Genomic DNA, 16,237 nt, shown 5'->3' on the forward strand with positions numbered 1-16,237 from the left:
GAGCTGCGAGCTCGCCTTACGCAATGACAGATCATGAACCGGCATCATCACTTTTTTTCAAATTCAGGCACAATAGTTCACTTATCGCAGGAACGGCAGCTCCTGCGTCTACAAGAGCTTTGGTCCCGACACTGTCTATAAACACTGCGATTTCCTTAGGGGGCAAAGTATGAGGACTTAAAAATTTAGACGACTGCGCAGTTGTTACCTCAGGAACTGCGGCTCTTAGTTTTCCCTCGGCGGAGAATCGGACCAACGAAGCATGGGGGAATGTAGCGGTGGTGAGGGGAAGGTGACCGACTTGAGCTGAAGGTGGCACGACGTGAATAAGAGTCCGAAGCATCAGCGTCAACATGGCGTTCTGGTTGTTGAGGTGTGTATTCAAAGCGGGGCGCAACGGTACGAAAATACCCTACATGGCGGCGACAGTGGCGCGCAAAATGCCCAGTGATACCGCAAGTGTAGCAGACGGGGCGTTTATCTAGAGTGCACCATGAGTTCTGAGAGAGTCCGGGAGGTTGGTGCGCTGCTACGTAAAGCGGGCTTACGGGACGTGGGTGCTAGTATAAGCTGGTGACTGGGCAGCTTAGCGCTGGCGGCGGTCACCCATATGAGCGAGTCACGGCTTCAGAGTAAGTGAGAGGCGCTGTAACGTACGGTGGTGCCGCAAGGGATGGCAGTGCCTCAACGACTTGCGTCTGAATGGCACGATGGAGCGGGTTGTCCAATGTGGTAGGGGTCTCGGGAACAGATGCTGGCGGGACACTTCCTCGCGGATTTACTGCTGAATTTGCGGCAGCAGGGTGGAATATTCAGCTAGAGTACGGGTTGTTTCCAAGGCTCAAATTTCCGCGGATTGCATAGTGTCATGACACGTGGAATGGCCTTACGCAGATCATCAAAACTTTGGCACAGTTCGATTACTTGCAAGGGCTCTTGGCTATCATTATATGGAAGGCGTCATCATCTATGACTTTCAGGATTTGCCTTATTTTCAGCCGCCTATAGAGGTCGATAACGTCTTCACTATAGCTCGTGAAGGTCTGACCATTTTGTTGAGCTCGGGCACGCAGGCGGTGTTCAGCGCGGAGCTTGCGCGCGGCTGGCCGACCGAAGAACGAAGTGAGGGTTTCCTTGAAAACCGAGCACATCGTAAAATTGGCTTCATGATTGTTAAACTACAAGCTGGCCACATAAGTCAAGTAAAAGATAACGTGAGTCAGCTTGGCAACGTCAGCCCACTTGTTATGAGCGCTACAGGGTTCATACTCGGACAGCCAGTCTTCGACATCGCGATAGTCAGTTTGCTGAATGTCGGAGGGCCCCGCTGACGAACTACACCAGCACACATGGCAGGCGCACGGGTGGGTACAACATGAGAGGTAGTGCCGTCTTTAGTCATTGCAGTGGGAAATGGTGAAGTACGATTTCCGAGCTCAAGGTCGAGTAAAGGAACTGCCTAGCCCCTCCGCCAGATGTAACAAGAGTGTTCGTCTCAGGAGCATGGGCACGGCATCCGGAAAAAAGCCACTAACACAATGCAGCCACAGCCCGAAAAAAAACGACAGAGCGAGACACACACGAACGCCAACTTCTTTTCTGAACTGGCGCCGAAGTGCTTCGGTGTAAAGTACATACATACATACATACATACATACGTACGTGCGTACGTACGTACGTACGTACGTACGTACATACATACATACATACATACATACATACATACATACATACATACATACATACATACATACATACATACATACATACATACATACATACATACATACATACATACATACATACATACATACATACATACATACATACATAGGCAACTCCGGCATCTGAGCCAGCAGTCGAAAAAGCGGCGGACGAAGTTACTCTAAACCGCGAGCGGTGGTGCGAGGCTGGCCAGGACAGAGGAACCGCGGCGTACTAACATCGGCGCCTGTAACCTGCGTGACCATCTCCGTGGTGCAAGCTGCAGCTGTGGTGTTCACTGCGGAGCATTTCCTCGGCTCCTCCTCTCTTACCGTCATTGGGTCTGGCATGGGACACGGGGGCGCAGCGGTCTTCTAGGCGCTGCTGTGGCTCCCGGTGGTACCGTTGAAAAAGGGACCTGTCGGTGCGGTTACTACATCAACGGGAGAAGTTTTCGAATCACGGAGACCACGCGTGACTCGAAACGCGGCAGCGCCGCTGTGTCTAGAGGCTCCGAGACGTCAGAGAGCGATGATGACTGGACTGGCGAGGACAAGGGAACCGCTAAGGCACGCAAAGGCAAGCTGTCGATGGACATGGCTAGGAAGAACTGCTCATTGGGTAGTGAAGCTAAGAACAAGAGCGCCGCGTCGTCCTCGTCCGACCCCGAGGAGGGCGAAGTCTTGGACACTGACGGCGGTTCCTCGGTGCCGGCCGGCGGCGGCGGCAGCGAAGACGGCGATGACGACGATTCTGAAGAAGAGGAGCTGAATGATGCCTATGACGAGGGCCTCGTGGGCGCTTGATGTCCGTTGCCAATGGTGGTGGAAGCGCACGGTTTGAGTGACGACCATCATCCTCTGCGATCTTTCCCTCCTGGTAACGGCATTGTGCGGTGCCATGTGGTCTCTGTGTGGTGGAATGCCATCGAGAGGGTGGCTGCCACTTAATGCGACCTGCTGCGTGGACCCATGAGAACGAGGTCGAGAAGGAAAGCCGGACCAGCTGTGCTTCCAGGACTGGTTTAGGGCCTTCTGGTTCCTGCAACACTTCGACAACTCAGAGGCTCCACCACTTGGTCTACCGCTTGTTTGGGAATAGTACGTCCGGCAAGCCGGCCGTGCTTAGGGGTTTCAAGTTCCTGGAAGACCTTGGTGACTCACACATTTCCTGCACCACCGATCATCGTTCAATGCGGCAGGCAGGAAGGTTTGCCCGCCGCCGGGGGTCGGTGCCGTCACTGCAAGCCGTCGTGGGTTAGCGCCATAGTCACCTTCGAAGAGGGAGGGCCAGTATGGGAATCTAGGCATGGAAGCCAGCAGTCGTGTAAGCAAAGGACAAAGTGACTCGGATGCGCGTGCCCTGGTTCTAGGCTGGGCTGGGCGCTCTTGTGCGCGGCCGGCCAGGGCTGGGGCCTGCTGACAATACACACACACACACACACACACACACACACACATATATATATACATATATATACGTATATATATATAGACATATATATATATATATATATATATATATATATATATATATACGTATTTCTTTTACTTCTTCCTCTTGAAGGCTTCGTTTGACCTCGAAGAATTGATCCCGGAAGTGGCGGCCTTATATGAGAATTTACAAGAGTTCAATGTAAGAGGCAGTTCATTTTTACAGCCTGAGTCCGCTCGCACCACCAAGAATCTGGTATCTTTTGGTGGTGTAATCTCCGTTCGCATAATTGTCGTATACTTCGCTATCACTAATAATGCGTCGCCTGGCAGGCGAAACAGCAGCCTCTCTCTCTCTCTTTCTGTGAGCCCGAGTTAAAGCGCTGCTGGGCATGCTTGCGCTTGATTTTGTTTTCGAGTGAATCCGGTGTGGCCTCATTTGCGTTACTGAGTGAATTACAGTGTCCGAGCTATCATGCACCGAGGCTTTAAAACACCGCAGTTGCGCTATTCGAAGAAAACCTAGCGCATGTTGTTTCCAGTACAGTGACCTAGCCGTCACTAATATTTTCGTTAATGAGATTTATTTCAGTAATTACAATTATTTATCTAAATCGAGAAGTACCGTCCTGACTATGAAAGTCCCAATGAGGCTTTTATAGGCACCCGCGAATCAAAGGTAGCTGCGGTATTTTCAGTGACGTTTTCCAACTGCCGAAGAATCCTCACGAAATATGAAAAATACCACGTGACTGCATGCCCAGCAGCATGATAAACCTGCGTCCTCAAATGAGCTGACATAAAGCAACTACTTTGCCAGTCGCAAACCCGAAGAACAGGGGCATCATCTTGATAAAGGTACGAAAGGAGCACCAACAACAGGTTTTGGAACTTCACAACTATTTATTGCTCTCATTTCTACGTCACACTTATTATCCGTCTCTCAAGGCCAACTAACAATATTGATAACAAAACCACTGGATAACGTAGCCAAAGCGCTGTTCTGACTGCGCATGAAACGCGAAAAGCAATTTATTAGGCACACAATGATTCAAAATCCCGGCTCTGCTCGCACCGGATCGAAAGAGTGCACGCGCAGCTAATATTTTGCGCCAGAACCTTTCTTCAGACCAAAGGCAAATTAAAGTTGCAGTTTTATTTTTCATGAAAGTGTATACGTGCTACAAAAGCAGCTTCGTGGTAAAAAGTAAAAGCGAGATACGCAGTCCGCGAAGCAGCCCGAATTAAAAGAAAAGGAAAACCCGATGCGTTAAAAATATATATATACCACCTCTAAATGAGCACAATTGTCAGTCGGGACATCTTCACAAAAAATAATATGAAATCAACATCAAATTTCAGGGTGTCCTTATTATGTACGTATTCGAAGGCGCCGTCGAACACCACCTGCTGCAAAGAGGACATGTTAGAGTAGGACTCCTTTGCAGCTACGCAGCACTGAGCCTTATTTACCACATCTTCAGAGGCTTTCTTGATGACTGACGCTGGAATTCTACGGCAGACATTCGGTGCCCTTGCCTTGAGCTAATCTGATGTCCATCTCTATCATGTAAGCACGATCTTTCACATAACTTCAAAGAAAGAAATTGATTGGAGAGGGGTCAGCTGGCATAGCCGGCCAATTTACAGGCCCTCGCCTTCCAATCTATTGCGCTTGAAATGTCGCACCGAGCCAGTTTCGTGCTCGGCTGCTGCTGTGTACTGGCACCCTACCTTTCTGATACCACAGAAGTGGAAGGCGTGAGAGCTGGACATCGATGAGGAACACTTCCACCACTCCTTTAAGGATTTTGTCCACATACTGATGTCTAGTCAATGCGTGATCGAATACGGTTATAGTATCGGCATAAACTCCGAACCAAACAATGAATGGACACTGGTACTGGTGTGCACCCAGTGTGTATTAGACTCGCTGCAATAGTGTGCATTATGCAAACTAAGCTGGTCGATTCCACGAAAATAGGCCTAATCTGTGCACATGAGGCTGCTAAAAAAGTCCGCTGACTCATCGGCTTTTGTGAGGACCCAAATCGAGAAATAAAGACGATTCTAGAGGACCCTATCTTCGAAGAGAGGGTGTTAAAGTGGTACGGATCAAAGGCCGTCATATAGAATCCTCCAAACTGATGACTTGGAAATTGCTACCTGGGCGGCCACGTCCCGCACGCTAGCATGAGGGTTTGTGGCCATAAATGCTAGAACATCCATGCGTAGACTAGGACTAAAAGATGGAGTCCTCCGCCACTGTCCAAGGAAGCTGCCGGTTTTCCTCCGCTTTCCATAATTTATGATGATAGGCGATGCGTTTGGTCTACCGCCACACATCCATGACTAATATATATCTGCGGTCTTGCCCTTGTTGCCATTTTAAGCTCCCAAGACAAGGATCATGTTTACCTTCTGCACGTTACAAAAAGATATGGCGACTGCGACGAAATAAAACGCACCTTTAAACTTACACTTTTGCACATTGCATGATTTAAACATTTGCACTGATGTTGTCAATTCGTTTTGTGATGATAGGTTTTGAGGCAAAAAAGAAAGGAAAATGCCATCCGTGCACGTTATCTACGCCAAGACAGCAACTATCCCAGCTTGTTTCCGACTAACACCAGATGCGACGTGTTACTTCAGCGGAGGGGGGGGGGAGGAGGGGGCAGATAAGGAGACTAGCTCGATCATGATGTGCTTCTTCGTTTCCTTTATTTCGTTCTGGCTATTGCAGAGGGAGCCGGTTCGATGGCGCTGCTTTAGGATACGGATTAGTGTCCCTGTATATGCTCCCACAGGGAGCAGAGTTGTGCATAGATCCGACATTATGTTCCAGCTATGCAATGAAGACCGTTCTCACGCGCAGAGGAGGCAAATGCCGCGGTGTTAAATTTTATTTTTCCTTTGCTAGTCACGAGCTACGTGCGGCAATTGTTCGCAAGTGCCGAGCAAGGTGACAAGTTTTAATGCAGGCTATGCTCGGACCATTGGCGTAGCAGGAGGGGGATATCCGCGGAAATTTCAGGTTTGTATGTACATATATACACGGACGTATACAGACACACGCAAGAACGTGTATATAGGGAATAGGACCCCCTCATTCCTCCGAAATAAAATCCTTACTACGCCCGTGCCTCGAACAGCTCAAAAGTTTGCTTGCAAACGCGTAGCACCTTGCATCCAAGTGCTGCAATGTTTTTTCTGCATGCATATGAATTTTCTCGCCGAAGCCGGAAGGCGAGAAATATCTTAAACGATGCTTAAAGAAAGATTCACACACGTAAGGTGGTCAGTTATGTGAGCGCATATTGGCTGCGTAAACCAGACGATTATTGATCTTCGCCAAGCGAACTATCACGCCTGCAGGTATGTCAGTAACCGTTAACAGAGCGTCATTCATCACTAACCGTCGTTCACTGCAATTGCGCCTTCGTGACATATGTGGTGAAAACACGCAGATTTAGGCGCATTTCAAATGTTCGCATGCCCACATTTTATGCAAAGCTTATTTTTAGGATTGATTCATACGGCAGACTGAAAAGCTGCTTCGTAGCAGCAAATCTGCAAGTGGAAAAAGATTCAAGACGCACGAGCTTCCAGATCAAATAGATTTCGTACGGGCGAATGGATGATCATTGGCTGCTGGCAGCAGGACAAGTGTGCTCGTCGTTAGAGTCTTTGGGAGGACGGGCAGAATTCAAGGCAACTGGAAAGCCAACAAGCTGTTAAGAGTAACATGTTATCTTTATTGCCTAATCACATCAAGATGAAAACTTCCTAATCAATTATTAGCACATTTCAGACTGTAATATGGGAACACACTTTTCATGATCGCTTCATTCTACTCATGTCGATTTACTATAACGCAGCGCTTATTAAGCATACAGGCGGAATGTTATACATTCCTCACGTCGGCTAAGGATGATATCTAACAAGCCAGATATTGCGAGCGGTAAATGCTGAAGATATCCCAGCTGTCTCATTAGCAGGAGTGTGCGAGGTTTCCTGTTACTGCACAAAAATTAAATCTAGCACATCCATTAGCATTACATGAAAATTACAACGCCGCCAAAAAATAAGACAACGAAACAGAGGAGAGAAAAACTACGGCACAGCGAGTAAACTGTATCTCCTAGTATGTACACTGTTTTTAACGAACTGTTATAGACCCGCATATTGAGAAAAATCGTACAAGAAACACGGCGAACAGGGCGTATCTGTACGTTAACCTTCTTAGCGTATAGGTGCAGCGTGGCATGGAGATGTGCATTCTTTGTCCCTCGTGTGTGTGGCGCGGCACATATACGCCAAAAATCGTACATGTGATTAGCTTCTCATACGAGGCGTACGCATCTGCGGGTTAACAGCGGTTTTGCTTGAGATAAAAGTTGCTTTAGTGTAAACAAGGCGACCGTACCCTGCACATCAAGGTCCCTGTCGAAGCCGGCCGGTCTCGGCCCTTACGCAATAGCAATGCCTATCGCGAGCGCACATCCATCCATCAGCGCGGCACCGCGTAAAAAGCTTTGCCACCTTCCTTGCGGTTTATGCAATTTCGTGCGCTGCACCCCGTCCTACTGGAACACAAGTGTCAATAAGATGTGTTCCGTATGGCTTCACCAAGGTCATTGACTTAATATAGTCGAATACCTTACGTGCGACCCGCAGGCGATGAATTCAACGAACGCTCGACGGTCTGCTGATTGCAATGTCGATGGCATTGACGTAAACAACGAGTCGGCATCACGCCCTCAAAGTTGGCTTCGCAGCGGCGCAGTTGAACATTTACGTAATTTCGCACCACGTGATAGCGCTCGGCGAATAGCGGTGCGAGCGGTGCCGGAAAAGCTATGCGCAACACAGCTCCCTGCGGGAGCATATAAAGGAACACTAATGCGGATGGGAGTGCAGTCACGTGGTATTTTGCATATTTCGCGCAGTTTATTTATCAGTCGCGAAATTAAATACGCACTTTATGCTTCACTGAAAACATCTCAGTTAGATTTTCCTAGGTTCTGCTACATATGCCGCCTCCTTTACAGTTTGGTAATTAGGACAGTTTGTCGGGTTACATAATTATTTACACTTACCTAATTAAATCTCTGTAACAAAAAAAAATGCTTCCAACTACTCCGCTGTACTGGAAACAATATTCACTGGGTTTTTTCCGACTAACTTATCGCCCTTTTTTTAAAACCTTCGTGCCTTATAGTTAATAGGGACACCCTGGATGACCTCTGCGTGCAAGTAATGATGTTTCCATATGTATTAAGTGTTGTAAATTATTAGAAGTGTTTTTATGGATTGTTATCATTGCTTACTGAAAAGAGAGGCTATACTAAGACACCTATGATTCACGCGTATTTAATGCGCCGTTGATAAAAAACTGCCAAAAGGTTCACTGATGTCTGCAGGCTTTTTTTTTCAGGGTTAAAAGGAGCACAAAAAGCAATTTGAAGCGAGGTGAACATACAGCAACATATTCATTCTCTAAGCATAGGCCGTTCATACATTTAGATATAATTGTTAATTGGCCACCTCCTTTTCTTTCAAAAACATAATAAACTTTATCCTGTCCATATAATTATTATATTGTCCAGGTGCATGGTGTTTTCAGTGGAAATTTCAAACAATGTTGAAGTGAGAAATTATAGATTAGGCAGCTGCCGCTGTTGCTTCTAATGCTCCTGTGCTCCTATTGTCAGGATTTGCAGAAATAATGGTAAGTATAAATAAAAAAAACTGTGCATGTTTGTCCCAGCAATGAAGCTGTTAGCTATTAGTCACTATAACATTTTAAGTGAAAAGGTCGCGGCAACTAAAAATAAACCTGAAATGATGCGGGTGACAAATCCTGGCAATGACACATTAGGTGGGGGGTGGGGGGGCTCGGTGCTGCTCGGTCCGGCTCCTGTTTACGGCCCTGTTGGCCGTGCCTGCGGTCCCGCAAAAAGCTGCAGCTCGAGGGGCCACAAGCACTGTCTTCGGCATAATTGCGCTGGCAGGAGCCAGCGGAGCTTTTGGCCTGCCACGCTACTCATGCCCCAGAGGGGTAGCCGTGCCTTCCCGTGACAGGGCATGGACAGCCGACGTACCCACACAAAGTCTACGTACCGCGAGTGCACCGGTGCGAGACTGCGCATGTGATAGTCGGCTATCGAGTGAAAACGGACACGTAGGATAGCGAACTATACCGCGCATGCACAGATGGTTAGGACAAGTTTACAGAACCTTCTCTTTATATACTTAAGTGTTCTATGTATAGTTTGACTGTGTGTATGTGTGTCATATGTGACCGGAACCTGAACGAGGTAAACACAATGTTTGTGCTCCACGTTATCCACGTGTGTATCCCTGCTCCATATGGCAGCACGGCGGAGGCTTGTAGTTGAAGAAATCGGAAGCTCATATGTCGGGAAAATTAAAACAAACAAGTTTACGGGCACTTGTACAAAACTCATTCACATTGTTGATTAGGTAACACAGGGAAAAAATTCAGTGCCCTTACACTTTGTGATGAAGGATGACCAGCGAAGCTCTGTATGTCGGCCCCTTAATGGCGGACGGCACCTCCACCTTCGGGTCCGCCTGGCATTGCTATATCTTCGGGATCGGCTCACGTATTTTGAAAGGCTACTTCACTTCCTCCCAGGTATTGCACTATCTTTAGGATCGGCTCACGTATTTTTAAAGGCTGTTTCACTTCATTCGCGGGTCGTCTCGGTATCGCATTATCCTTTGAATTTTTTTAACACGCGGCACCATAGTTGTGATAGTAGTCCTTAACCTCTTCGCTGTGAAACGTCAGGTGTTCAGCAACGACCTCCTGGATGAGCTTCGTTTCTATGTCACAGAAAGCTTTTTTTTTCTTTCTCTGCGTACCCTCATTATAACACCTCTGTTCAAACTCTCCCTACATGCGGTAGCCAATCACACACAGGTCAATGCATCAGGACGACAACCAATCAAGAAGCATAAAAACACTGTTCCAGAGAAGATATCGGACCAGCGACACCGCGAAAATCAAGCGGGCGCAAAGACGGAGGGAGGGTCTGGCCATGAGAATGGCAGAGAAGGTTTTTTACTCCCGACTGGTTTACCCTGCTGCTTCTCAGTACAGGCCAGGCAACAGTCCGTGGTGGCTATCTTTCGGGAACCGTCCATGAACCCTTCGCGTCGTTTCTGCCTCCCCCGGAGCTCTTCCTTCCCTTTGTGGGAAGGAAGTGCTTCCTGACGAGGGGAGGCCTTTACGGGAAAATTAGCAGTGCCCAGCATTGCATGGGAACTGTCCTCCGACTATCATCCCATAGCAGTTCTCGCATTCTACCCATGCACACGACAAACAGCATGTTGCTTGCTTCAGTCGTACCAACTTTCTCCCCCACCAGAACAGTTACGATGGGCAGCAGCAACTGCTGCTTGGAAAGACGACATAATACTCTGCAGAAGAATGCAGAACGTCGCCGTGAATAGCCGCATTGTCGTGTACGTCACCGACCAGATTCTTCTAGCTGTTTGTAAAACTCAGACACGTGCGCAAGCAAGCACTCAGCGCCCTCTGAACAAACCTGGTCTTATGAGGGACAGTGATTTGGTAGCTCTTTGTGAAATGCACTCACTCAAAGTTCTTTAGAATGGCTTATGCTGCAAAACCAGACGTTCTAGGTGGCGCATCTGCACATACAATCCCACAAACGAATAAAGCACATCTAGCAATTTTGAGCAATGACGAAGAGCAACCCCAGACAGCGTAGAAAGTGCAACTAAGTGCATCCGCGTTTCCATTGAATTTGACATTCGTGTGCTTCATGACGAAACGACATTGCTGTAGAATGAGCCTCGAACTCAGGAGCGACAGTACTTTGATGTCGCATTCTGCAGCCCGGCCAGGGCACAATGGTTCGTCTCTACGGTGAATTTGGCACCGCACAGATAACATTGCGATTTCTGAATGGTCTACAAGAAGAAGCACATACTTTTTTCGATGCGCAGTATGCCATTTCACGAGAGCCCTTTTTGGCGCAAATAGAGCATAGGATGTTTGTTTCCGTCATCATTCCTCTGGCAGGGAACGATAGCCCTCGATCACTCGCATCGCACTGGACCGTAAATTCTGGGTCGAAATCTGATGCTCGCAAAACCCGACGGCTAACCAATACGGCTTCAGTCATAAGGCAGCTTACTTCTTTTCATCCCAAACTACGCTTGCGGTCCTGTCCCTTACACTGCATCAGTTAGGGGCTCGCCAAAGCTGAATAATTCCGAATGTAATGACTATAATACCCAGCGAGCCCCAAAAATATCCAAATATCCGTCTTAGTTTCCGGTCGAAGATGGTCTGCAACCATTGATATTTAACCTCAGTAGGTTTCGTAAAACCTGAACCTACGTGGTGGCTTAGGTACTCAAGGTCGCCCTTGCAAGACAACATTCCTCGTCATTTACGTTGTGTCCAGCTTCACGCAAATGCCTGAGCACCACCCCTATTTGCATCAAATGGCTTTCCCGTGAATCAGAAAAGACTATGATAAGTAGTGCGCGGCAAATGCTTCACAACGCTTCAGAAACCTATCCATGATGCTTGAAGAAAAAGGGCAGCGTTTTTGCATCAGAAGCTCACCATTGCCGGTTAACAGATGCATGTTGGTGTGACGAATGGCGTGTATCCTCTGGCTCGCTCAGTGATTGGTAATTGCCAGTGCCCCCGAGCAATGTCTAGCGTAGAAACATAGGCTGTTTGACTCACCTGTTCGAACCTCTCAATATTTGGAATTGGATACGCTTGATCCTTGGTCAGAGAATTTTATTTCCGATAGTCTACTACGGGCCCGCAGTCTTTGCACGGACCTTTCACCAAGATCATGGTCCTTTTTCCTGCGCCAATAACCAAAGTCTCCGTGACATGGTCATAGCTTTTACAAATCATTTAAATTAGGTGTACTGCAACTATTTTTATTTATTTCTTTGGCTTCTGTGTTTTTGCGTTGACGTACTCTGATTATTTTATCACAGTTTTGATTTTGTCTTGTGTTTAAATTTATGCACTGTTTTTTCCCTCACCGTTGTAGCCTTTACCCTATGTATTACCCTCGCTAGAGGGCCTTTACGGTTATTGTGAAATAAATAAATAAAGCGTATTCGCAAGTGGATGCAATTATTACACCTAATTCAAGCATGCGCCTCGCTGCCCTGTGAAGGATTTCTCTCCGCCTAGGAGAGAATCGATAACAATTTAATTGCACTGCAATCCCTCAGACGCCAGCTCCATATACTGCTCAGCCAAATCAGTTCTACCCGGTGTGTCGACGAAGCATTCATCAATCTCTGCCAAATTTCGACGAGATCAGACAATTTGGATTCCTTTAGTTCCTTTCTCTGCTCAGTCCTCTTCAGGAGTGCTTGAGCGCTGCCTCGCTGAACGCTTCACTTAGATAAACCAGGTTGTCTATTTCTCGAAGAAAGATACTCCACTGCCTATCTTTGTACGCAATGTTTCATTAAGTTGCATGTATAAATGCGCACATATTTACGTTTCCCTGGCCTTCTCACCTCATAGTTGCTGCCAGACAGTTTTGCAGCCACTTCAGCGGGCCTTTCCCCGTGTACTTCAAGCCTGTTGTGCCTTGAGGCTCTTAGCAACATTACCTTGTCACCGATAGGGGCTGTCCTGTTATATTTGACTTTGGATTGAGGCTGAGCTGTCTTAATGCTGGTCTGCACAAGTTCTTTAGCGTTATCTGGGCGCTCCGGCAGATTCAAAACGAACTTCGCCACTGTAGGGCCTTATTCACGTACTTCCCACGTTTCCTACACCATTCGCAACGATGAGTGCATTGTCCTTCCATAACCCAACTAGGCGGGGCTGAAACTAGTGGATTCATGTAGTACCGACCGCAAAGCGAAAATTGCTGCTGATAGGCGTGGGACCCTGTCGCGCTTGTTTTGATAACACGGTGAGCTATGGACATGCTTAAGAACGGAATGCCACCTTTCGACCTTTCGGTGGTGCTGCTCTGTAGATGATTATTTGGGCTCTGCACTATTTTACAGCTAGGCTGTCAATGCGTAGGGAAAACTGCTTGTTAGTGAGTCGAAACGCCTCACTCACAAGGTGAGCGAGTTAGGGCAAAACCTATAGTGAGGGCGCGAAAAAAACGACAAAAGGAAAGAGAATGTCCATTTCTTTCGCGTCGAAGCGCGGTTTTAGCATCCACCAGCGTCTGAAGTGACGTGTTTGTGACGTAGTTGGCTCCGACATAAACTACCAAGGTACAGAGAATGTTCTCGCATTGAAGCACGTGTTAACGACCACAAAGGGAAAGAGGCAACTCTGGCATCGAAGCGCGGTTGCAGCAGCCAGCTGTGTCTGGGACATAGTGCCTGACCAATAGGGGCTCATTTTCACTCCGATTTTGCCATGGGACTGCCGCGAGCGGTTTGTGCCACCGAGGAACAGCCTATGTACGAGGAATGACGCCGAGAGCAGCGGCGGGAATGTGACCATCGAAGTCGCGCCGCCAACCCGGCGGTAAGATAGCAAAAATGCGACCGCGCCACTGAATGCAAATCTCAACGTCAGTTTGATCCAGCTGACCGGGAAGAAGAGCGTTCCTGTGATACCAAGCGCAACAGATGGTGTCGAGACGGCGATGACGCCGCCGATAGCGATAACAATGACTTCGCCGCTGTCAACCGGAGATTTCGGAAAGACTTTCTGGGCCGTCACTTAGGATCGAGCTGCTGGGTGTACGACATGCTCTGAAACAATCCCCCCGAAATCAACGGAACACCATCCGAGGAACGACGCGCGGCTCGATTCTTCTAGTAGAGTGTAGTTCTACTGCCAAACATTTTGTGTTGTACGTGCAGTCGTACCACCGTTCCACCCAACACAGCTTCGCTGGTCAACCACCTTCGCAAGGTGGAATAGAGTTTCGTTTTCTGTGTCGCATCGCTTTGGAAATTACGTAGTCAGGACACGTGAGCACACGCTGCCTTGATAACTTGGGATCTGGGAATGGAATCCAACCCGGCAAAAGATCTACAGCAGCGAATGCACATTACTCTCAGCAACCTCACGCAGCCGAATTCCCTCTGGAAACTTCGTGGCTGGCAGTAACGTAAAATGTACAGGGTACCCTGTATCTGTCACAAGAAGTAGCCCAACTACATCTATTACTCCCGCGGAAACACTTCGGTAGTAATTTCTACTTACACCATGGGTGCTTCTACTTTGCGTCTTTCCGACCCGCTGGCATGTGTCGCATGGCGGCACAAATTTCCCCATGTCCTTAGGACATCCAGGGTAATAATACTCTTGTAACTGTATCTGCTTTGTTTTTCTGGTTCCAAGGTGACATGACTGCTAACTGCCATAGGAAAACCGCAACAACGCTGCGTGATACTTCTGTGGAACGACCAGTTTATCCCATTCCACTCCGCACTTGTCGTTGTATAAGCTACCCAACACACCGCTTCTGAGCTGGAAAGGTTTTTATTTGCTGGGGTACTCCTTCTCTGGCAGTCTCCGATCTCCTTAATGGTGACATCGGCACAATGCACGCGCCTCGACGACGCCCGCCGCTTTTCCCGCAGAAGATCCCCGGTCCTGCAACTAATTCCTTTGCTGCTTTTGGAGACAGTTGTAAAACTGCTCTAGCAGTACCCTCTCCATTATATCGTCCCTCTCACTGTTGGCCTCAGCGTTTTAACGCTTTGATTAAACTTGTTCATAAATTGAACAGAAACTCGAGTTAGCTCTGGTCCCTAGACTTCTTGGCGACCCGAAGTCTTCGTCTAAACGTTTGTGCACTAAGTCTGTACTTTCTAAGAAGACAAGCCTCGACGTTCTTGTGGTTGTCTCTGTACTCCTTGCAGAGCTGCGCAACAACCTTTGCTGACTCGCAGGGCACAACCGTCAGTAGCTTCTGAGACCACGTATCCCGCTCAAACGATAGTTTCTCGCACTTTCGTTCTAAATTTGCTAGATACAGACCACTATCCTATGATACCACATATGGCTGCATGTATCTAGATATATTGACTTTGCTCTTTGGTTTAGAATAGGTACCCCTTATTGGGGGCAATTGCCCAACCAATTATTGAGCTCAGTTTCCACCTTGCGGATCTCAATCTCGCATTGCACTTGTTTGGCCTCATGCACCTGTCTTTTTTCCCCTTTCCCGCTCTTACGGGTGACTTAGGTGGTCTTCATTTTTTGTTCAATGAGGCACTATGCTTCAATGAGCTCCTCATCATGAGTCAGCAACTCAATGACTGCTGGTCTGGTCATGGGTTTTCGCACCGAACCTTTGTAACAATCCTCAATTCCTCACACAACTACAACAGGTCCTGCTTCTGCAGCCTTTGCGAGTCTCTGATCCGTTGGAGTCAAGGCTATTTCCAAAACAACAATCCGAAATACCTAGCCTCTAGGCTTTCACCAAATTAATCTAAAGTTTCTAAAATCTGTCGCCAGTTTAAAACCTGCTTCACATCAAAAGGAAAATCCAAACACTCACCTGCACATGATGGATGTCTTCAGACATCTGCGATCATTCTGGCCGACCGCTGTTGCCGCTTGTAGCTTCCGATGTCGCTGGTGATCACCGGCTGCAGTGGCACTAGGTTATTTCGAATACGGCTCCATATAGTAGTGTGGCGGATGGTTCGGGTTGAAGGAATGAGAAGCTCGGAAGTTGGTTCAACGAAAACCTACAGCTGTACTTGCAGTTGTGAAAAAATTATAAACGTGGTTGAATACGTAAAACAGAACACAAATCTAGTGTTCAACAACGAGCATCTAGATGAGCCTTGTTTTTATGGCCTAGAGCAGCTATTTTTTTTCTCCCCGCCATCATTATAAAACTTCTGTTCAAACTCCCCCTCCGGTGGTAGCCAATCACACACAGGTCAATTCACCAGGACGACAGCCAATCAGGAAGCACAAACAACACTATCCCAGACGGACTATCGGACCAGCGGCACCACAACGTTCCAGCGGGCGCAAAGGCGGAGGGAGGATCTCACCGTGGGAATGGGCGATATCCTCTTTTACTGTCAAATGGTTTACTCTGCTGCTTCTTAGT

General features: G+C 47.8%; 1 protein-coding gene across 1 annotated transcript; it reads left to right on the forward strand.

Annotated features, from left to right (window-relative positions):
- Positions 1-353: 353 nt before the first annotated feature.
- On the forward strand, positions 354-2,510 carry LOC135913996 (RNA polymerase-associated protein RTF1 homolog). Its single transcript, XM_065446697.1, has 2 exons — positions 354-373; positions 2,072-2,510. Exons 1-2 carry the CDS (start codon positions 354-356, stop codon positions 2,508-2,510), a joined length of 459 nt encoding a protein of 152 aa, XP_065302769.1.
- Positions 2,511-16,237: the final 13,727 nt, after the last annotated feature.

The sequence above is a fragment of the Dermacentor albipictus genome, chromosome 7, assembly GCF_038994185.2.
Source record: "Dermacentor albipictus isolate Rhodes 1998 colony chromosome 7, USDA_Dalb.pri_finalv2, whole genome shotgun sequence".
Taxonomy (NCBI): domain Eukaryota; kingdom Metazoa; phylum Arthropoda; class Arachnida; order Ixodida; family Ixodidae; genus Dermacentor; species Dermacentor albipictus.